This window comes from Poecilia reticulata, chromosome 5, assembly GCF_904066995.2.
Source record: "Poecilia reticulata chromosome 5, P_reticulata-male-v2, whole genome shotgun sequence".
NCBI lineage: Eukaryota > Metazoa > Chordata > Actinopteri > Cyprinodontiformes > Poeciliidae > Poecilia > Poecilia reticulata.
This window is the reverse complement of record NC_088834.1, coordinates 807686-826821: the sequence shown is the minus strand read 5'-3', so window position 1 is coordinate 826821 and position 19136 is coordinate 807686. Positions and strand designations below refer to the sequence as shown.

The following is a 19136-nucleotide window of genomic DNA, read 5'->3' as shown; positions in this document are numbered from 1 at the left end:
CAGAGGTTTCCTGTAGCTGCAGGTTCAACCTGTGCTACAGATCATCCAGCCTCAGTGAAGGAAAGCTTTGAAATATTTACTTTCTTCTTTAAAAAGGGATTGAATGGTGTGTAGTTTTACATCCTTTAATGTATAAAATGAAATTAAATGAAAACTGCAGAATGGGCCGTTAATGGTCAGAATAATCGTTTCCTGGAATAATTTTTAGCTGCAGCCTTAATTATATTCACCTCATCCAGACACTGGAACGGCTCCACGTTTTCCCACTAAGGACTGGTTTTAAAGGAGCGGCACCACTGACCACCTAATGGTCTGTTTTATTGGATCCAGGAGCAGAAATCTAGAATCACATCTCTGATTAAAAACCCGATTCAGCCTTCGCCTCATGGCTTCATTGTCCCAGTGGAGGAGACGCCGCCGGCCTTCTTCAGACTGGTGGCCGTAACCTGCGGCCGGCTGCGACGCGCCGCAGACCTCAGAGATAACAGGATGAAGCAGCTCCAGGGTGACGGGCGTGAGCGGCGAGAGGCTAAGCTGCTCTGAGGTCAGCAGAGCCGGTTCCGCTCCGCAGTCTTCGGCCCCGTGGGGCAGATTTGTAACGTGTGATTTGGGCGACGTAAATAAACCTGAGTGCTTTGCCTCCGACTGCAGAGATCAGCGGTGGAGCGGGGAGGCTTTCTGAAGCTTAGCAGGGATGCTGAGCCCTGAGAGGCAGGAGGAGATGAACAGATCACTGATCTGCTGCTGCAGAGCTTCAGAGAACAGAATCAGCCTGCTGCTGCAGACGGCCTCGCCACACTTCCTGTTACACCTCCACGCTTCCTGTTACATCTCTCCACGCTTCCTGTTACATCTCTCCATACTTCCTGTTACATCTCTCCATACTTCCTGTTACATCTCTCCACACTTCCTGTTACATCTCTCCATACTTCCTGTTACATCTCTCCACACTTCCTGTTACATCTCTCCATACTTCCTGTTACATCTCCACACTTCCTGTTACATCTCTCCACATGTGTGTGTGTGTGTGTTTTCCATTCGCTGAGTTCTATCTTCAGAGATTCAGCAGCTGAGATTGAGTCCAAACTCCGATGTGAGATTCATCCTGCAGTGAATCCGTCTCTCTTTATCGTGTCTTTAGGAAACCTTCAAAACAAAAACGGGAGATTTGGGATGTATCTTACTAGTGAGAGAATTACATATAAATAATAGTCTTTACCACCTGTGTAAACTTTGCTGGTGAATGTTATAACACATAATATAAGTTTTATAATATATGTTACATTGTTTCATTTCTAATATAGGCTCTTGTGTCAGATAATCTAAGTCAATGTTAGAGAATAATTAATTATTTTAGATGTACAGAATCTCAGTTATCCTTCATAGCGGCTGAACCCGTATTACACCAAACACTGTAGCTAATATTAGCTGGTATCCATTAGCTGGTGGACATAAATACAGTAAAGTAATATTATAATCACAATATATACACAATAATATGTCCATCTTACTTGTGAAATGTTGTCTGTGGAGCCTCACATCAATAGTCCATCGATCAGAACAACAATATCCTCAGTGCTGAGGCATCTTCTGCTGTTTGGTTGAGCAAAGTAGGAGGAACGACCTCTCCAAGATGGCCGCCGTATTTCCTGCGCCGGAGCAGCCAATGCGGGGTCTACGCTATATTATGTCTATGGTTCCAATCATAGACATTACTAGGTGTGGTCGACTGGTGTCTTCTAGGGACTGTGATTGGTTCCTTTTCTTCTACTTCTGATTAATGGTAGTTGGCGCTAACATTGTCATGTTAGCATTGTCATGTTAGCATCGTCGTGTTAGCGCTGTGTCACGTTAGCAGGTCTGTGAGGGTGAAGCAGAACCACCTGAACATCTCGGATGAAACCAGTTTAAGGTTCAGAGCTGCGCTGCTCTGTGATTGGCCGGCAGCTGTGAGCCTCTCGCTTGTGGAAAAGTGGGTCAGATAGAGAAAGAAAAGCATCAGTAATGATGTGGAGTGTTTACAGAAATGAAAGGAACATCCGGAGATAAGAAAACGCTTCAGAGTTAAATATTCTGCTTAAAGTGACGCCTGAGAGGGACTGAGGCTGAAGAGCATCTCTAATATTCACACCGTTTCCTCACGTTCTCTTCCTGCTGCTGTAATTATCCTTCCTGCTATTTTCCTGCTTTGCTCACATTCTTTCATAAAACACTCAGTTCTTCTACAAATGTTACAAAGTCTGCTCATTTTTACACTGATGTAAATAATTTAGATAAATTCTGTCTTTAAATGCAGTGGGATGTGTTCACTCCAGATTTTGTAAATCTAGAATCCATGATATATGCACAGTTAAAACCAGAAGTTTACATGCGCCCAATAAAAAGCCACGCCCACCACTTATCCTCCTTCGGATCAGAATCACTAAAATGATTTCTGTTTGCTGAAAGCCTCAGTTATGAAGGAGAGAATCTCTCAGATTTATTTATTAATGTTTTCAGAATCACAGGCTTGCATACAGAATAATTACTGTCTGTAAACAACCAGGGAAATTCCAGATTATCCACCAGTTTGGTTGTTTCATGATTGCTGGAAATGAGTTTTCTGTGCTTTATCTCTGGGTGAAACCGGCAGAGCAGCGATCCGGGAGCAGCTGCCTCTGTTGTCAGGTGGACATGTTGGTTTTCCTCCCAAAGGAAGCAGAACCTGTCACCACTTCCAGTTCAGGCCTGTTGGTCCACCATGTTGGTCCATCAGATCCAGTGAAGCAGCTTTTCTTGGTTTGGTCTCTGGGCGACGATCAGACTGCAGATCATCAGTTCGGTCTCGTGTTTCTGAAATTTTCCTCTCTGATCAGATGATAATGTGAGTTCCTGTAAAACAGACAGTGTGGCCCTGATTAGAGCTCAGCTTAAAGAGATAAACGATCCACATAACCTGCCAGTGGTGGAGCTCGGAGCTCCGTCTCTTACCCGCCTGTTAGCAGCTTGTTAGCCGCCTTTTAGCAGCCTGTTAGCCGCCTCTTAGCAGCCTGTTAGCCGCCTCTTAGCAGCCCGTTAGCCGCCTCTTAGCAGTCCGTTAGCGGCCTCTTAGCAGTCCGTTAGCGGCCTCTTAGCAGCCCGTTAGCCGCTTCTTAGCAGCCCGTTAGCCGCCTCTTAGCAGCCCGTTAGCCGCCTCTTAGCAGCCCGGTAGTTGCCTCTTAGCAGCCTGTTAGCCGCCTTTTAGCAGCCTGTTAGCCGCCTTTTAGCAGCCTGTTAGCCGCCTCTTAGCAGCCCGGTAGTCGCCTCTTAGCAGCCTGTTAGCCGCCTCTTAGCAGCCTGTTAGCCGCCTCTTAGCAGCCTGGTAGCCGCCTCTTAGCAGCCTGTTAGCCGCCTCTTAGAAGCCTGGTAGCCGCCTCTTAGCAGCCTGGTAGCCGCCTCTTAGCAGCCTGTTAGCCGCCTCTTAGCAGCCTGTTAGCCGCCTTTTAGCAGCCCAGTAGTCGCCTCTTAGCAGCCCGTTAGCCACCTCTTAGCAGCCCGGTAGTCGCCTCTTAGCAGCCTGTTAGCCGCCTTTTAGCAGCCTGTTAGCCGCCTCTTAGCAGCCCGGTAGTCGCCTCTTAGCAGCCCGTTAGCCGCCTTTTAGCAGCCTTTTAGCCGCCTTTTAGCCGCCTCTTAGCAGCCTGGTAGCCGCCTCTTAGCAGCCTGGTAGTCGCCTCTTAGCAGCCTGTTAGCCGCCTTTTAGCAGCCTGTTAGCCGCCTCTTAGCAGCCCGGTAGTCGCCTCTTTGCAGCCCGTTAGCCGCCTTTTAGCAGCCTTTTAGCCGCCTCTTAGCAGCCTGGTAGCCGCCTCTTAGCAGCCTGGTAGTCGCCTCTTAGCAGCCTGTTAGCTGCCTTTTAGCCGCCTCTTAGCAGCCTGTTAGCCGCCTCTTAGCAGCCTGTTAGCCGCCTCTTAGCAGCTTGGTAGCCGCCTCTTAGCAGCCTGTTAGCCGCCTCTTAGCAGCCTGTTAGCCGCCTCTTAGCAGCCTGGTAGCCGCCTCTTAGCAGCCTGTTAGCCGCCTCTTAGCAGCCTGGTAGCCGCCTCTTAGCAGCCTGTTAGCCGCCTCTTAGCAGCCTGTTAGCCGCCTCTTAGAAGCCTGTTAGCAGCCTGTTAGCTGCCTCTTAGCAGCCTGTTAGCCGCCTCTTAGCAGCCTGTTAGCAGCCTCTTAGCAGCCTGGTAGTGACCTGCAGTTTGATAAGCAGGACAATCTCTGTGTCTCTGATTCTGCTGCTTCTCTCCTTATCGGTTCTCGTCTGTGAGATCAGGATCAATTAGTGTTTTCCCTTCTGAAACAATGTTTCTGCTGCTGTCACACACACTCCCTCCCTCCCTCCCTCCCTCACACACACACACACAGTGAGTGCCCCACATTAGTGGAAGTAGTGACCTGAATGCCAATAACAACCGCTACTGTTTCTGCTCCAGCATGTCATCTTGTGTTCCAGTTCTGATCCGGTTCTGGTTCTGATTGTTGTCTGACTCCATCTTTGGGTTTCTTTCTCTCTGACCTGAAGGCAAAGGTCTGTTTTTCCTCCAGATGCTTCTGATTGGAGAAGGTTGAAAAGTTTTCATTGGTCTGCAAATGAACCCTGGGCTTGAGCTGCAGTCTGATTGGCTGTTCACCAGATGCTGTTGTCTGATTGGACCTCGGATGCAGAAACAGCAGCTTTAACCCTCAGCGTTAATGAGTTTACATCCACAGGATATAAACTCTTAATGGACCTTCAGAACCAGGTGCTGCTGGTCAGGAACACACAGGGCGATAAAAACAATCCTTCACTGTAAAACCCGTCCAGCCGGTTCTGTCCGGCTCTGTCCAGCAGGGACTGGGCCGTTGCGGTTCCTGCTTAATCTGGTGTTTTCTGCCCCCAGCTCTACATCCAGACCTCCACCCTCACCGTGTCCATGAACCTGAGCGCCTCCGTCGCCCTGGGCCTGCTCTATGTGCCCAAGGTCTACGTCATCATCTTCCACCCGGAGCTCAACGTCCAGAAGAGGAAGCGCTCCTTCAAGGCCGTGGTCACCGCCGCCACCATGTCGTCCCGGCTGTCCCACAAGGCCGCCGACCGGCCCAACGGCGAGGCCAAGACGGAGCTGTGCGAGAACCTGGAGCCCAACAGTGAGTCTGGCGGCTCCGGCCGGCCCGCGACCCTCATGTTTATCACCCGCATGGTCAGAACGCTGCTGTTTCAGGAGTTTCCTGCTGACCAGCAGCTTTTCCTGAGCTGCATCTGCCTGAATCAGGAGCTAAAGCAGAACAAAGTTAAATATTAAAGAAAACACCAGTAAGAACAAGATTCAGCTCTTAAAGGTTTTCTGAAAAGTCAACTTTTTTCATCTTCCCATCGTGTCTTAGCATTTTTCACTCATCAATATTAAACCTGCAGTGTTGCTTTGGTTCTTTGTTTGGGAAAGCCTTTAATCTCCATGGCAACCATTCAGCTGTTAAATCGCCTGGGTGGACCTAGCCCCGCCTCCAATACTCCAGTACGGAGCTTCAGAGAGCGGTGGGGCTAAGGAGAGAGACGGGGCTAAGGAGAGAGGCGGGGCTTCGGAGAGAGGCGGGGCTAAGGAGAGAGGCGGGGCTAAGGAGAGAGGCGGGGTTAAGGAGAGAGGCGGGGTTAAGGAGAGAGGCGGGGTTAAACGGGGTTAAGGAGAGAGACGGGGCTAAGGAGAGAGGCGGGGCTTCGGAGAGAGGCGGGGCTAAGGAGAGAGGCGGGGCTTCGGAGAGAGGCGGGGCTAAGGAGAGAGGCGGGGCTAAGGAGAGAGGCGGGGTTAAGGAGAGAGGCGGGGCTTCGGAGAGAGGCGGGGTTAAGGAGAGAGGCGGGGTTAAACGGGGTTAAGGAGAGAGGCGGGGCTAAGGAGAGAGGCGGGGCTTCGGAGAGAGGCGGGGCTAAGGAAAGAGGCGGGGCTAAGGAGAGAGGCGGGGCTAAGGAGAGAGGCGGGGTTAAGGAGAGAGGCGGGGCTTCGGAGAGAGGCGGGGTTAAGGAGAGAGGCGGGGTTAAACGGGGTTAAGGAGAGAGGCGGGGTTAAGGAGAGAGGCGGGGCTTCGGATAGAGGCGGGGCTAAGGAGAGAGCTTCTTAGTTCTTCATCAATTAATAGTTTACAGTCACTTCTTAATCTGGAGGGGTCCTGGTTCTGGTTCTGGTCCTGGTTCTGGTCCTGGTTTGGATATAGAGGAAGCAGGAACTGTTTGCTTTATCTGACATTTTTAAAGTTAAAATTAATTTCTGTAATTAAGAAATGAACTGAATTATTTGTATTTTTTGTTGTTTCTAATAACCTCATTTAAACGGTTAAAACGGTTTTATTTGATTGATCATTTAATTAGTTAGTTGCAGCAGTCACAGCTTATCAACATGAAATGAGAATGAGATCAGAGATCAGTTCACCGAACAGAACCGGTTCATAGGAACTGAGAGGCAGGAAGTCCAGATTAAAATGAGCCGTGGGAACGACTCACCGAATCGTGTTTTCCTCCTCCTGACAGGCTGAACTCTTTATTATCAGAGGTAAGAGCAAAAATGCCTGAGCCTTTCTGACCTGTCCTGGTCCACTTCCTCCTGGAGGAGGAGGAGGAGGAGGAGGAGGAGGACAGTGTTCAGCGAATGTTAAACATCCTTCGTGAGTTTTCCATGAGATGGAGGAGCTGCTGCAGAGACTTTAGCAGCCGCTCCTCTGACTTTTAGCTGAAGCTCCCTCATCGCCTCCTGGGCCGGCGCCAGTACATCAGCAGCAGAACCGCCTCACTGGACCGGAACCGATCAGGAAGTCAAAGAGCAGGAGGTCCAGAAACCCGGCTCTGCTGGACTTTTTGTTCCGGTCCAAGCTTCGGCTTAAAAGCAGTGAAAACATAATTAATAAATTCATGGTGACCTTAAAGCGCCTTGAAATTGAGGATCAAAAATGAAAGACTTAAAATCTTTTAAATGAATAAATAATGTAAGTTGATCACAGATGTTAAATTTTGCCGAGTTTTTAATGCAGTTTTTCTGTCAGGCAGAAGAATTGAAGCTACCAGCATCTCTGCTTTCAGCGAACGTCCCTCAGATGTTTAGCAGCCGTTCAGCCGGCCTCCTCCTCACCTGCAGCCCCTCCCATCCTGACCCCATGACACCCCGTGACCTTTCAGATGGTTCACCGATTCCCCAGCAGCAGACGCCTGGTCTCTGATTCTCCTTCCTCAGGCCTTCAGCATTCCTCCAACAGCTGCTGCTCCACGAAACAATGACCCACTTCCTGCTATCAAAAACCCACTTCCTGTTATCAAAGACCCACTTCCTGCTATCAAAAACCCACTTCCTGTTATCAAAGACCCACTTCCTGCTATCAAAAACCCACTTCCTGTTATCAAAGACCCACTTCCTGTTATCAAAGACCCACTTCCTGCTATCAAAAACCCACTTCCTGTTATCAAAGACCCACTTCCTGTTATCAAAGACCCACTTCCTGTTATCAAAAACCCACTTCCTGTTATCAAAGACCCACTTCCTGTTATCAAAGACCCACTTCCTGTTATCAAAGACCCACTTCCTGTTATCAAAGACCCACTTCCTGCTATCAAAAACCCACTTCCTGTTATCAAAGACCCACTTCCTGCTATCAAAAACCCACTTCCTGTTATCAAAGACCCACTTCCTGCTATCAAAAACCCACTTCCTGTTATCAAAGACCCACTTCCTGTTATCAAAGACCCACTTCCTGTTATCAAAGACCCACTTCCTGACCATGGCGTTAAATACTTTAAAATAATTTATTTTGGAGCTAAATATCACTCTAAACTTAGAATAACAAGTTTTTACTTTAGTATAAACTAAATAGTTCGGAGCTAGCTAACTATTTAGCCTGCTAACTAGCTTACTGACTAAATATTTATTTTCACACTCTGACATAATGATGAAAATATCATTTTGAATAATGACCCTCCATTCCTGCTTCTCCTGTGACGGACTACATAACCCAAATGATTGATTTGGGTAACGTTCCAACGGCGCCCCCTACCGTCGCCGTCCTCCTCATGGTGGAAGAAGAAACTGGACTGTGCGTCACGTCATGTTGAGTCCTGAGGGAAACAGGAAGTCAGGGCTTTAATTCTCCGTTCAGCTCTGAGCGCTTTGTCACTGGAGGAAGGCTGAAGCCAGAAGGAGAACAAACCAGGCTGCTCTGGTCTCAGCATGGCCCAACGGGTCGGTCCTGGTTCTGGTTTGGTTCTGTTCAGACCCAATTAAAGACGCAAACATCTTTTTCACCCCGTTTAGCTCACACTGAGCACAGAAACCAAACCTCAACCAGCAGGAGGTTCATGAATCTGATCTACAGCAGAATATCTACGTCTACAATGAGATTATGGATTATTTCACATAATCTCATATTTTATAAAAACAAAAATCTGCAGCACAAGTTTTCACACCCTGGAGCTAAAACTTCAATTTCAACATTCAGTCGGAATGTTGGCATGAATCTGATTCAGCGAGTTCAGCGGGAGAAGCTCTGGGCTAAAGGGTCCCATCGTTCAGGGTCCCATCGTTCACAGTCCCATCAGTCATTGTAAAGAGTCCCATCATTCAGAGTCCCATCGTTCAGGGTCGCATCGTTCGGGGTCCCATCATTCAGAGTCCCATCGTTCAGGGTCGCATCGTTCGGGGTCCCATCATTCAGGGTCCCATCATTCAGAGTCCCATCGTTCAGGGTCGCATCGTTCGGGGTCCCATCATTCAGAGTCCCATCGTTCAGGGTCGCATCGTTCGGGGTCCCATCATTCAGAGTCCCATCAGTAATTCTAAAGAGTCCCATCGTTCAGGGTCCCATCGTTCACAGTCCCATTGTTCAGGGTCCCATCGTTCAGAGTCCCATCAGTCATTGTAAAGAGTCCCATCGTTCAGAGTCGCATCGTTCGGGGTCCCATCATTCAGAGTCCCATCGTTCAGGGTCGCATCGTTCGGGGTCCCATCATTCAGAGTCCCATCAGTAATTCTAAAGAGTCCCATCGTTCAGGGTCCCATCGTTCAGGGTCCCATCATTCAGGGTCCAATCGTTCAGGGTCCCATCAGTCATTGTAAAGAGTCCCATCGTTCAGAGTCGCATCATTCAGGGTCCCATAGTTCAGGGTCCCATCAGTCATTGTAGAGTCCCATTGTTCGGGGTAAAGAACTGTTCAAAAGAATCGTATTGTTTCTCTTCATGGACGATCAAAACTCGAAGTCGGTCTTCAGGAAGTGAGAATCGGTTCGTTTTCATGATTCCTTTCCTGCCGAGTTGAACCGTTCCAGATTCAGTGGGTTCTGATTCAGTGGGTTCTGAATCAGTGGGTTCAGACTCAGAACCCACTGAATCTGGAACGGTTTGGTTTTGGGTCAGAACTTCTGAACATTAACGGTGGAAGGAGGTTTGAGATGATTTATCAACCTAAGCCAGACGCTGAGGATCTCACTGAATGACTGGGATAAGTACCTGACCTCTGACCTCTGACCTCCAGGCGCCCCGTCAGGCTCCTGGTAGTCATGGCGTCTCTTTTCGTCCGCAGGTCCGGCGGCGAAGACCAAGTACGTGAGCTACAACGACGTTGTGATCTAACTCCATCCTCCATCTGCGAGCGGTCTGCTGGTCTGATCCTCGGGCCGCCGGTTCTGTTCTGATCCACCGGATCCGCTTTCCTCTGAGCGTGGACTCGTGGGACGTAGGCGTCTGACCTGACGGAGGGTCGGCGCCGAACCGGAGCGTTCTGGAGGCTGATCCATCTGTCGCTCTGTTCCATCGGACCCGTCCTCCGGTTCTGCTCGTTCTGGTGCCGGGATGACTCTGGCCCCGCTGGCGGATCCGTTCTGCTTCCTGGATGAACATCTCGTTGTTTTCTTTGTGTTTATTGAAGCCATGTTTGGGTTCACACCTGCAGCGCTGAGCTCATGCTGCCACCTGGAGGCCGGAGGATGAAACCCGTTCAGAACCAGTGGAACCGGTCCGCTGGTTCTGGACTGAGGCGCGCGGTGAACACACCACCACCTTCACAGCTTCATGTAATTATCGATGGTGCATGTTTTATTTGGTTTGCAGGTCCATTTTTGTGCTCTAACTTTGGGAACTCCACATCCCAGAAGGCTTTGCAGGATTGTGGGCGGAGCAGTGAGAGGAAGTAGCAGCTGTGATGTGCCAGTGCTGTCGTTTGCGTGCGTCCGTTCCCATCCTGTCCGGTTCCCAGCTCGTGTTTGCGGTTCCTCCGTCTCCGTCTGTGGCTCCTTGTGTTTCTGTGGCGGATCTGAGGCGATGGTTCTGTTAATGTGCCTGTTCTGCATGTCCAGTCCGACCCGCCTGACCTCCGGAGACCCGAAGCGTCTCCAGTTTACAGTGGTGGGCACACTTATGCTAACATGCTAATGCGCTATCAGCCTAGCTAGTTTTTTGTTTGGTGCAGGTGTGTCCAAACGTGTTGTCATGTGCGTCAAAAGCTAAGAACATTGTTAAAAAATAAAGTTTATTGTTGGCGGAGTTTTGGACAAAAGGATTTTGGACGTTTGCTTTATGGAGAGAGAAGCACATTGTTTATTGTTAGCTCAGGAAGCAGGATTTGGATCACTTTCTTTCAAAACGCTGGCTATGTTTTGCCAAGATAGATAAGATTAATTTTCACTGAAAGTCTCTGGATAAATATGGTTCTACTTATTATCAAACATGAGTACTTTGTGTTGTACTTTCCATTGTAATAATATTAACGTCAGTAATAATTTTACCCAGATTAACATTAAAAGTCGCCCTCTGTATGAACCCCCGGCACCATCTCTGACAATATTTAAGGGCATTATAGAACATGTAAATTGTGCTTTTTATTAAAGTTAGCACTTTAGCATTAGCTTCTGCTAAATACTTTGTTTGCATAGCAGCTTATCATTAGCAGAAGTAATGATAATGATTAGCGCTTTAAGGTTAGCGCAGCTATCTGTTTAGCTAGCGGTGCCCACCACTGCCAGTGTGGAGAAGTGGAGAAGCTGAGTGAATGGACCTTACCACAGCGGCCGCGTTTCATTGGCTAATGCCCATTTTACATCACAGCGCAGCTACCACGTGCGTGACCGTCTCACAAACACAAGCTACAGTAGTAAACATGCTAATGTACATTGTGGACTAGCAGACCGGCAGAAGGTTTTTGCGTCAGGACTCGAATGGTTCTCCACCGTCAGTGGGGAACCTGTACAGGTGATGTCAGGTATCCTGATCATGTTTGTGGAACTAAAATTCATAGATTTCTAAAATCTGAAACGAAAGCCTTGCTTGGATCAAAGCTTGAGCACGACCACATTAGCAGCTCAACCGTCGTAGGATCAATAAGAACAAAGTGTCTGCTGGCGTAAGTATTATTGCTTTGCTTTCTTTGTGTTTAGTGAATGAAAAAAATAAAGTCAATAATAAACACATCCATTATGAAAACCTTTTAGCCAAGTACAGCATAATGGCAGTACCGATACAACTTCTACATCCTGAAGCCTGTCAGTTACAGTCTTATGTTAGCTGAACAGATCAATATGCAACGTGTACCGTATCTGACATACATTAAAGATTTTATTTCACCTGAAAAGGCTTTTTACTAAACTGTAATCGTGTTAGCCACGCTAATTGTGTTAGCCTCCGAGTACCGTGTATCAGTCCTAGGCACATTCGAACCCTCTAAGCCATGAATGCCCGACTCACCCAGCCTTGCAAGAACAACAGCCATCAGTGATCTTGTCCACAGCTATATTTATGCTGAGGGTCTGAGGATCTGCTGTTTTCCTCATCGACTGGTAGCATTTAGCTGCAACTCGCACAATGTTGGAGGCATCATGTGGCTAAAACACCTTGATGTCGTCCAGAAAAGATGACATGAACTTGTTGGTTCCCTTGTCGTGGCTGATATTTTGTGAAAATCCGGTAGAAATGCTAAACTAATCGACTCAGAAATACTCTGCAGAGTCAGTTAAAATGAAAAATGCCATGTTAACTAGGCACCGCGAGGCTTTGTTTGTGAGACATGAAGTCACGTGAGACGTTCTGGGCGGAGCTTGGTAAGGTCCATGTGCAGCAGAGGTCATCAGGATAACTGCTGGTCCAACGCCGGGTTCACAGCCAAGCTGCTTCGCTTCTGACTGGACTCCAACATGGAAACGGTTCTGAGCGGCCCGGTGGCGTTAGCGTGATGCTCTCTAGCCTGAATGCTGGGGATTGGTTGAACAGCAGGTTGACCAATCAGATCACTTCATTAAAAACAGGAAGTATGACATCATCTTTAGGTTTCGTCACATCTCAGCCTAACCTTAGCAGCCGCCATCTTTAGCCGATCCATGGCGTGTTTAGAGGTTTTCACTTTCCTGTCCGGTCTGAAAGCTTGGCTCTTCTGCACGCAGGTTCTGGCAGGTTTCACCAGAACCCGTCCAGATCAGGAAACCCGGGTTGCTTTGGAAACCAGCAGCTAGCCAGAAGACGACCGCCTGCTCCCTCAGCCAATCCCTGTTCGTCTCCAAAGTGTTGCTGCTTTCTGGGATCCAGGTGATTGATTGGTGAACGGTTTGAAAATCAGAAATGTTCGATTTGTACTTTTGTTGTGTTCAGATCCTGCTGGGTTATAAATCTGAGCTGGTTGTTGGCACTAAGCCAGACTGATTTAAGGTTTTATCTGAGGGTTTTAGGAAGGTTTCCTGTCTGCAGAGGGAGTGTCCGTCTGTCCCACCGTCCCTGAAGAGCCCGGTGATTTCATGGACTGCTGCTGTGGAGATTGTCGATGCATGCCTGATATGTTTGATGTTGAAACTGAATCAGAAAAAAAGTTGAAAATAATGAAATTGTCGAAGCTGATTCCACACGTCTGCTCTGAAATGTAACGTTCTTTTCTTTGGTTCCTGTTCTTCACTGTTGGTTCCTCCGATACTTTCTGCAGAACTTGGATCTGCCCAGAGAAGCTCTGGGAAACGTTGAGTATATATATTTAAAACGAAAGCATGTATGTTTTCTACTGTTTGTACTTGGTATTTTCCTGTTTCTCTTGCTGCTTCTGTGCCAATGTTGTGGGAGAGATTTACATTTGGCCACTCATGCAACTATTCTGTGTTGTTGTCTAAGAATGTATCATGAAATAAAACATTTGTTATTTTTCTACATGTTTTCCGACCGGCCCGGTGTTTTGGACCAGACTGATTTCTACAAGAGGTTTCATTTATGAGCGGCTGTGAAGCGCAAACGACTCCATTCCGGCCCAAAGAGCCGCGTTTTTCCTCCAACACGACGAACAAACGCTCAGCTGGACGAACCTGGTCCGATACCGGAACCACAGAACTGGACTCGCCTCCAGAACCTCACAAAAAATCTGAAAACACTTAAATAAGTAATGCAGGAAATGCAAACAATTTCATAAAATTTCACACAGGATGAAAGGATTGATTAAGGATTAATAATATAGATTATTAGTATAAACATCCAGGAATCCAGCAGAAATATATTAAGTGGACTTGGATCTGCCTGATCCTCCAGAACCTCTGATCCGTTTCCTTCACAGGAAAACGGAAATTAAGTCAGACAAAAAAACAGGATTTTCATATCCATCCAACGGAGAGAGAAAAATCTACTTCCTGTTCATGTGAACAAGTTGAGATTTAGTGAAAAGTCTCCTCGGCTGGTTCCAGTGGACCCAGAACAACCGGACTGGGATCCTGCAGTTAAAGTGCTGATCTGCTGCCTCTTATCTGGTTTCTCACAGAAAAATGTGATGACAAATATTGTTTGTGTTTGAACCTTTCATTTGAGATAAGGCCGACACGGTGGCGAGGCAATTAGGAGAGGAGAAAAGACCCGGACGGGTATCGACGCCATCAGGCGGGACGGGCCGCGGGAAGCCATGATGGGAGACGGCAGGTGTCAAAGGAAACCAATTTAATTCGGCCAGTTATCACCCCGCCGGGGACAAACGGGAAGAATGGGAGGCCGGAACACGCTGACCCTGCGGAGTCGGAACCGGACCGATCCAAACACGTGTGTGTGTGTCTGTGTGTGTGTGCAACTTGGCAAGTTTCAGAAACGAGGCGATTCAAAGGGCTTCATATGATAAAAACATCGGACATAATCAGTTTTATTGCACTAAAAAACAAAACTTTACCAGATATTTTGGTCCAGTTTCTAATGCAGATATTTTAATACATACAATATAACAAAACTAGAAGCTCGTTTTAAGCCAATCATTCCGTAATATTGATGAGAATTAGCATCAATCAAACATTTACATTTGGACAAAACACCCATAATCAATAATCATCGTTAATAATATTAATAAATGCTCCAGTTATCCTGAATCAAAGGTAACCAAGCTGTGCTCCACCCACCTGGTTCTAGTCAGAACCAGCTGGTGTAGATCCAGGTGGTGTAGATCCAGCTGGTGTAGAACCAGCTGGTGTAGATCCAGGTGGTGTAGATCCAGCTGGTTCTAGTCAGAACCAGGTGGTTCTACACCACCTGGTGTCTCCACCCTCCTGGTTCTAGTCAGAACCAGGTGGTGTAGAACCAGCTGGTGTAGAACCAGGTGGTGTAGAACCAGCTGGTGTCTCCACCCTCCTGGTTCTAGTCAGAACTAGGTGGTGTACACTTTGCTCCTGTTACTGAGAACTTCACAGGTAGAATCTGCATTTTATTCTCGGTGCCAAAGTGAGGGAACATCCTGTCGCTGAAGGTGTGTGTGAAGGTGTGTATGTGTGTGTTAGTATCCAGATCAGAGAAGGACAGATTCCCTCCGTCCCAGTCCAGATCCACTCGGATCCTCTGGATCTTCTTCTGCTCTGGGAGAACAGCAAGAGGAACTCCTGGAGACCAGCTGTAATGCTTCCCTTCACTAAACCAGATCTCCCATAAAGCAGAGGTGATGTAGTCCTTCCTCCCTCCAGACTCTGACAACACACCGAGTCTCCAGGTCCCACCGACTCCGACATCGACGCCCCAGCTGTGGATCCCGGAGCTGAAACCTTCTGAACTCAGAACCAAACGGCATTTATCCAACCGCTCCGGGTTATCAGGAAGCTGCTGCTGCTCTGCAAACATCAAACCGGTCAGATCCTCAGACAGGATGAGTTCTGGATGAGCCGTGTTTGGGTCCAGAACCAGAGGAGTGTAGGTCACCATGTCCTTCATGTTGCTCCAGATGTTGAAGGCCAGGTTGCCCAGATGTTTGGCCTGGTCTATCAGAGCTCCTGAGGGCAGCTGTGGATCCTCCAGCAGGGGGCAGCGCTGGACTCTTTCCACTGCAGCCTTAGTTGTGCAGGAATGAGACGTCTGCAGCTCTCAGCTCCTCCTCTGTGGCTCTGACTGTGTCTGAAAGAGCTGCTATCTCTCTGCTCAGAGCCTCCATCTTCTCCTTCATCATCCCTCTCTTCTGCTCCTCTTCCTCCCTCAGTGCAGCCAGCCTGGCCTCCTCTTCCTCTGCCAGAAACTGATGAAGCTTCTTAAACTGCTCAACAATCTGCCTCTCTGTGTGTCGGGCCTGGACCTTCATGTGTTCTGCTGTCTGATCAAACTCCTCTTTAACTTCCTTCTTCAGCTCCAGCTTCTTCTTTAAAGGCTCCAGAGTTTCCTGAAGTTTCTTCTTCTGTTGCTGAGCAGCTTCATCAGTGGGTCTGAATCTGTGCTTGGAGTGTTTTTCTGAATCTCTGCAGACGAGACAAACTGGCTGCTGATGGTCCAGACAGAAGAGTTTGAGTTTCTCAGAGTGCAGAGAGCAGAGATCCTCTGATCTGGAAGCCATTTTGTCTCTGAGTGAATCTGGAAACACAGAAAGTCAGTCAGTCTCCACTCCGACTTCTTAAATGTTTTATTAGTTTTATTCATCCGTCCACTGCAGACCCGCCTCCAGAAGAGATTAGCTGTGGCTAATTTTCAAATGAAATGACCTTTTTCTTCATCATTAAAGCCATAATAATGTGAACAGTGACTCTGATTAACATCATGTGTTGCAGAAATCTAACAAACTAATGTTTCTGATCTTTAAAGTCTATTTATTTAAGTTAAAAATCAGACAACGATGTGAGAAATAAACGGGCTGAGCTGAGAGTCCAGAAGACGTTTCATCACGTCGTGTGAAAAACAAAAGGGACAAAAATGAAGGAGGATTAGAAACTAAACATTTAGCCTGGAAGTTTGACTTTTCTAAATGTAGAAATACGACTTTGAGACATGAACACCCATTTTTAAGACGAGCTAAACAAATTATTGCTGTTAATTTTTCATTGTCTAAGTTACTCAGATCATTCGTAGTTTCCTGTATTTTATTTATTTCTTTAAACTCTTGAAAAGAAAAGAAAACTTTGGAGTAGAGACTGAATAACGTCAGGAGGCCAAACGACATTTTTTGTATCTTGTAAACATGAGCTTCCTGTTCCGGATGCAGCTCGGACCGGACGTGACGTCACATCCGAGTCTTCCTGTTGGTCGCCAGAAAATACGGTCGAACCCGAACTTTTCTTTTTATCAAAGAAAACTCGGGACAGAATGTGAAAAGTGGAAGTTTTGGATTGGCAGCTTTGTTTTTAACTCTGGATTTTCTTCATTTCAGGTCCAGACAACCGGAAGTATTCAGAAATGTCCCCATAAAGATGTTAAATAAAAACCTGGTGTGAAGTTGTTGTGATATTTTTACCATTTCAGTTTCTGTTTCAGATATTTTTCTGTTAGTTTTATTTCATCTGTAAATAAAGATTCAGACATTCAGGTTCAGATTTAGCCTTTAAACAGAAACGGTGTGAATAAATCATAAATGTTTCCTACCTTTGAACCCTGAAGCTTCCTGCAGACGGATTCCTCCAGAAGACGGAGCTGATTCTGATTTCTCTCTCTGACCACTTCCTGGTTCATCTCAGGTGAGTCGGGAAGGGGGCGGGGCTTCAGCAGCTGAACAGGTTCAGGCTGTGAAACCGGTTCAGGCCTGAAATGGTTTCAACCCGGAAAGGTCCGGCCCGGTTGATCCGGTTTTAACCAGAAATATGTTGAAGAGCAGCAGCCTCACAATTAAAGAGCATAAAGGACGAAACTAGATGGAAACGTTTGGATCTGTTATGATTCAATAATTCAATAATTCATCCTGAAATATCTGTTACTTTGTACCATCATTATTTATTTAGGGTTTTTTTCTGTTATTATTGTGGATTTACTTGTTCATTGATGCGTGTTACCAAATTAGCAGCGTTAATTTTTAACATTTATTCACCAATTAGTGTGTATAACATTACAGAACAAACATTTATCTCCAAAACAACAAATAACCAATTTGATCAGAGAATGAACAAAAATAAACAGAACATAACCAAATGGTGTCAACAAAAAGTCTAAATGTTGGCAGTTATTTTCTCCATACATGGTTGTTTCTCTCTCCCACTTCACAGAATTACAGCAAATATTTGAAATGCATAATTTATACAAAATATATACGTATAACCCCGGCTGCAGAAAAGAAAAAACTAAACGCTTTTGTACTTGGATGCATTATTGAGTCAAAGTATTTAACAGAACAAAAACACAATCATCAAAAACATCTAAATGAATCCAGAGAAATTTAACTTACTGAAAGAAAACTGATGAAATATTTACTATTTTTAATTAATTTTGTATTTACACTGTAGAAGCTGTTGGATTCAGCAGATTGATGACGAAGTGAAGCTGCAGGTCAGAGCAGCGCTGACCTCTGACCTCTGACCTCCTGTTGGACCAGGCTGATCGGCTCAGGCAGCAGGTGACCGTCAGCTGTCGGAGGTAAAGAATCTCTTCAGAACCCTCTGGATCCCAAACCGAGCCAGAGAAGAATCACTTCCCATCTGGGTCAGAACCCGCTCTGAGGTTCTGATCATTTATTCTGCGCGATTCCCTGAACCCACCGGCTCCGTCAGGTCCATCCGTTTCACTTTTCTTCCTTCGTTTCTCAATCTGCTGGGACCCTGGAGGGAGAGTGAGGTTTGGATATGGAGACAGCAGATGGTGGAACAGAGCAAGGAGAGAAAAGCTAAAACAAGAAATTAGGAAATGCAGTAGTGTCCTTTACACACACACACACACACACACACACACACACACACACACACACACACACACACACACACTGTAGCTTACATAACCATGTTTATATGTAAACAGACTGAATCTGATTAACTTCCCTTCAGGGAGGAAACGGCTGCAGAGCAGAATAAAAGCTAAACCCAACAGTCTTTGCCTCACCTGGTTCCGTCCATAAGGAGCTCAGTGGACCAGCGCCGGACGGTAACTCTGGTTCTGGTCCATCTGGATGACATGTATAGCTTCTAACATTTGATCATTTTTTGGCATTAAAGCCTGTTTTCACATATAACCATTATTTCTCAAGGTAATTTACACTGAGGGGTTCTGGTCGGGTTCTGGAACTAATGGACCTGGTGGAGCAAAAACACAGAAATGAATGAACTCCAACAATAGAGACATTAAAACTGAATAAGATCCCTGCCAGCATGCCTAGGTGGGCCCCATGTGGGGAAAAGGAGGGCAGACCAGACGGGCCCCATATGGGTTTGTTCATTTAGGGCCCACGTAGGCAAACCCAAGTGGGGCCACAGTGGAACACGAGGACATTCCCATATGGGACCCATATATCAGCCCTCCTTTCCCCCACATGGGGCCCACCTAGGCATGCTGGCAGGGATATTAGTTAAACATAATAAAATAAATAAAGCTGTTACATTTTTGAAGAAATTAGGATTATATATAGGAATTTAGATTAGGGTTGAAAAAGGGAACCTCCGGAGCCTCTTCGTGGTAGAGATGGGACATCTGAATCCAGGCTTCCAGAACAACAGGTGTTCTGTTAGCCGCGGGCCCGGGAGGCTAACCGGGAGGCTAGCTGCGGGCCCGGGAGGCTGGCTTGCCGCGGCCCGGGAGGCTAGCCGCGGGCGGGCCGGGAGACTAGCCGCGGGCGGGCCGGGAGACTAGCCGCGGGCCCGGGAGGCTAACCGGGAGGCTAGCTGCGGGCGGGCCGGGAGACCAGCCGCGGGCCCGGGAGGCTAGCTGCGGGCCCGGGAGGCTAGCTGCGGGCGGGCCGGGAGGCTAGCTGCGGGCCCGGGAGGCTAACCGGGAGACTAGCCGCGGGCGGGCCGGGAGACTAGCCG

The 19136-nt window shown here is 47.4% G+C and overlaps 2 protein-coding genes across 4 annotated transcripts in view; one reads left to right on the top strand and one right to left on the bottom strand.

The window, feature by feature from the left end:
• Positions 1-13131, top strand: part of grm7 (glutamate metabotropic receptor 7) — a 94772-nt gene extending 81641 nt beyond the window's left edge. For all 3 annotated transcript variants that reach the window (XM_008408244.3, XM_017304852.2, XM_017304850.2), the window contains 2 exons: positions 4884-5130; positions 9536-13131. In XM_008408244.3, the coding sequence (XP_008406466.1) occupies positions 4884-5130; positions 9536-9585 (297 nt within the window). In that variant the 3' untranslated portion in view covers positions 9586-13131. The remainder of the gene's footprint in view (positions 1-4883; positions 5131-9535) is intronic.
• Positions 13132-15265: 2134 nt separating this feature from the next.
• LOC103464353 (E3 ubiquitin-protein ligase TRIM17-like) lies at positions 15266-18620 on the bottom strand. Its single transcript, XM_081606764.1, has 3 exons — positions 18217-18620; positions 16777-17939; positions 15266-15774 (listed from the first exon to the last, which is right to left on the bottom strand). Exon 3 carries the CDS (start codon positions 15755-15757, stop codon positions 15266-15268), a length of 492 nt encoding a protein of 163 aa, XP_081462890.1. The 5' UTR covers positions 15758-15774; positions 16777-17939; positions 18217-18620.
• Positions 18621-19136: the final 516 nt, after the last annotated feature.

Coding starts and splice junctions, on each gene's coding strand:
- LOC103464353 (XM_081606764.1), bottom strand. CDS start 15,757: ATGGCTTCCAGATCAGAGGATCTCTGCTCTCTGCACTCTGAGAAACTC.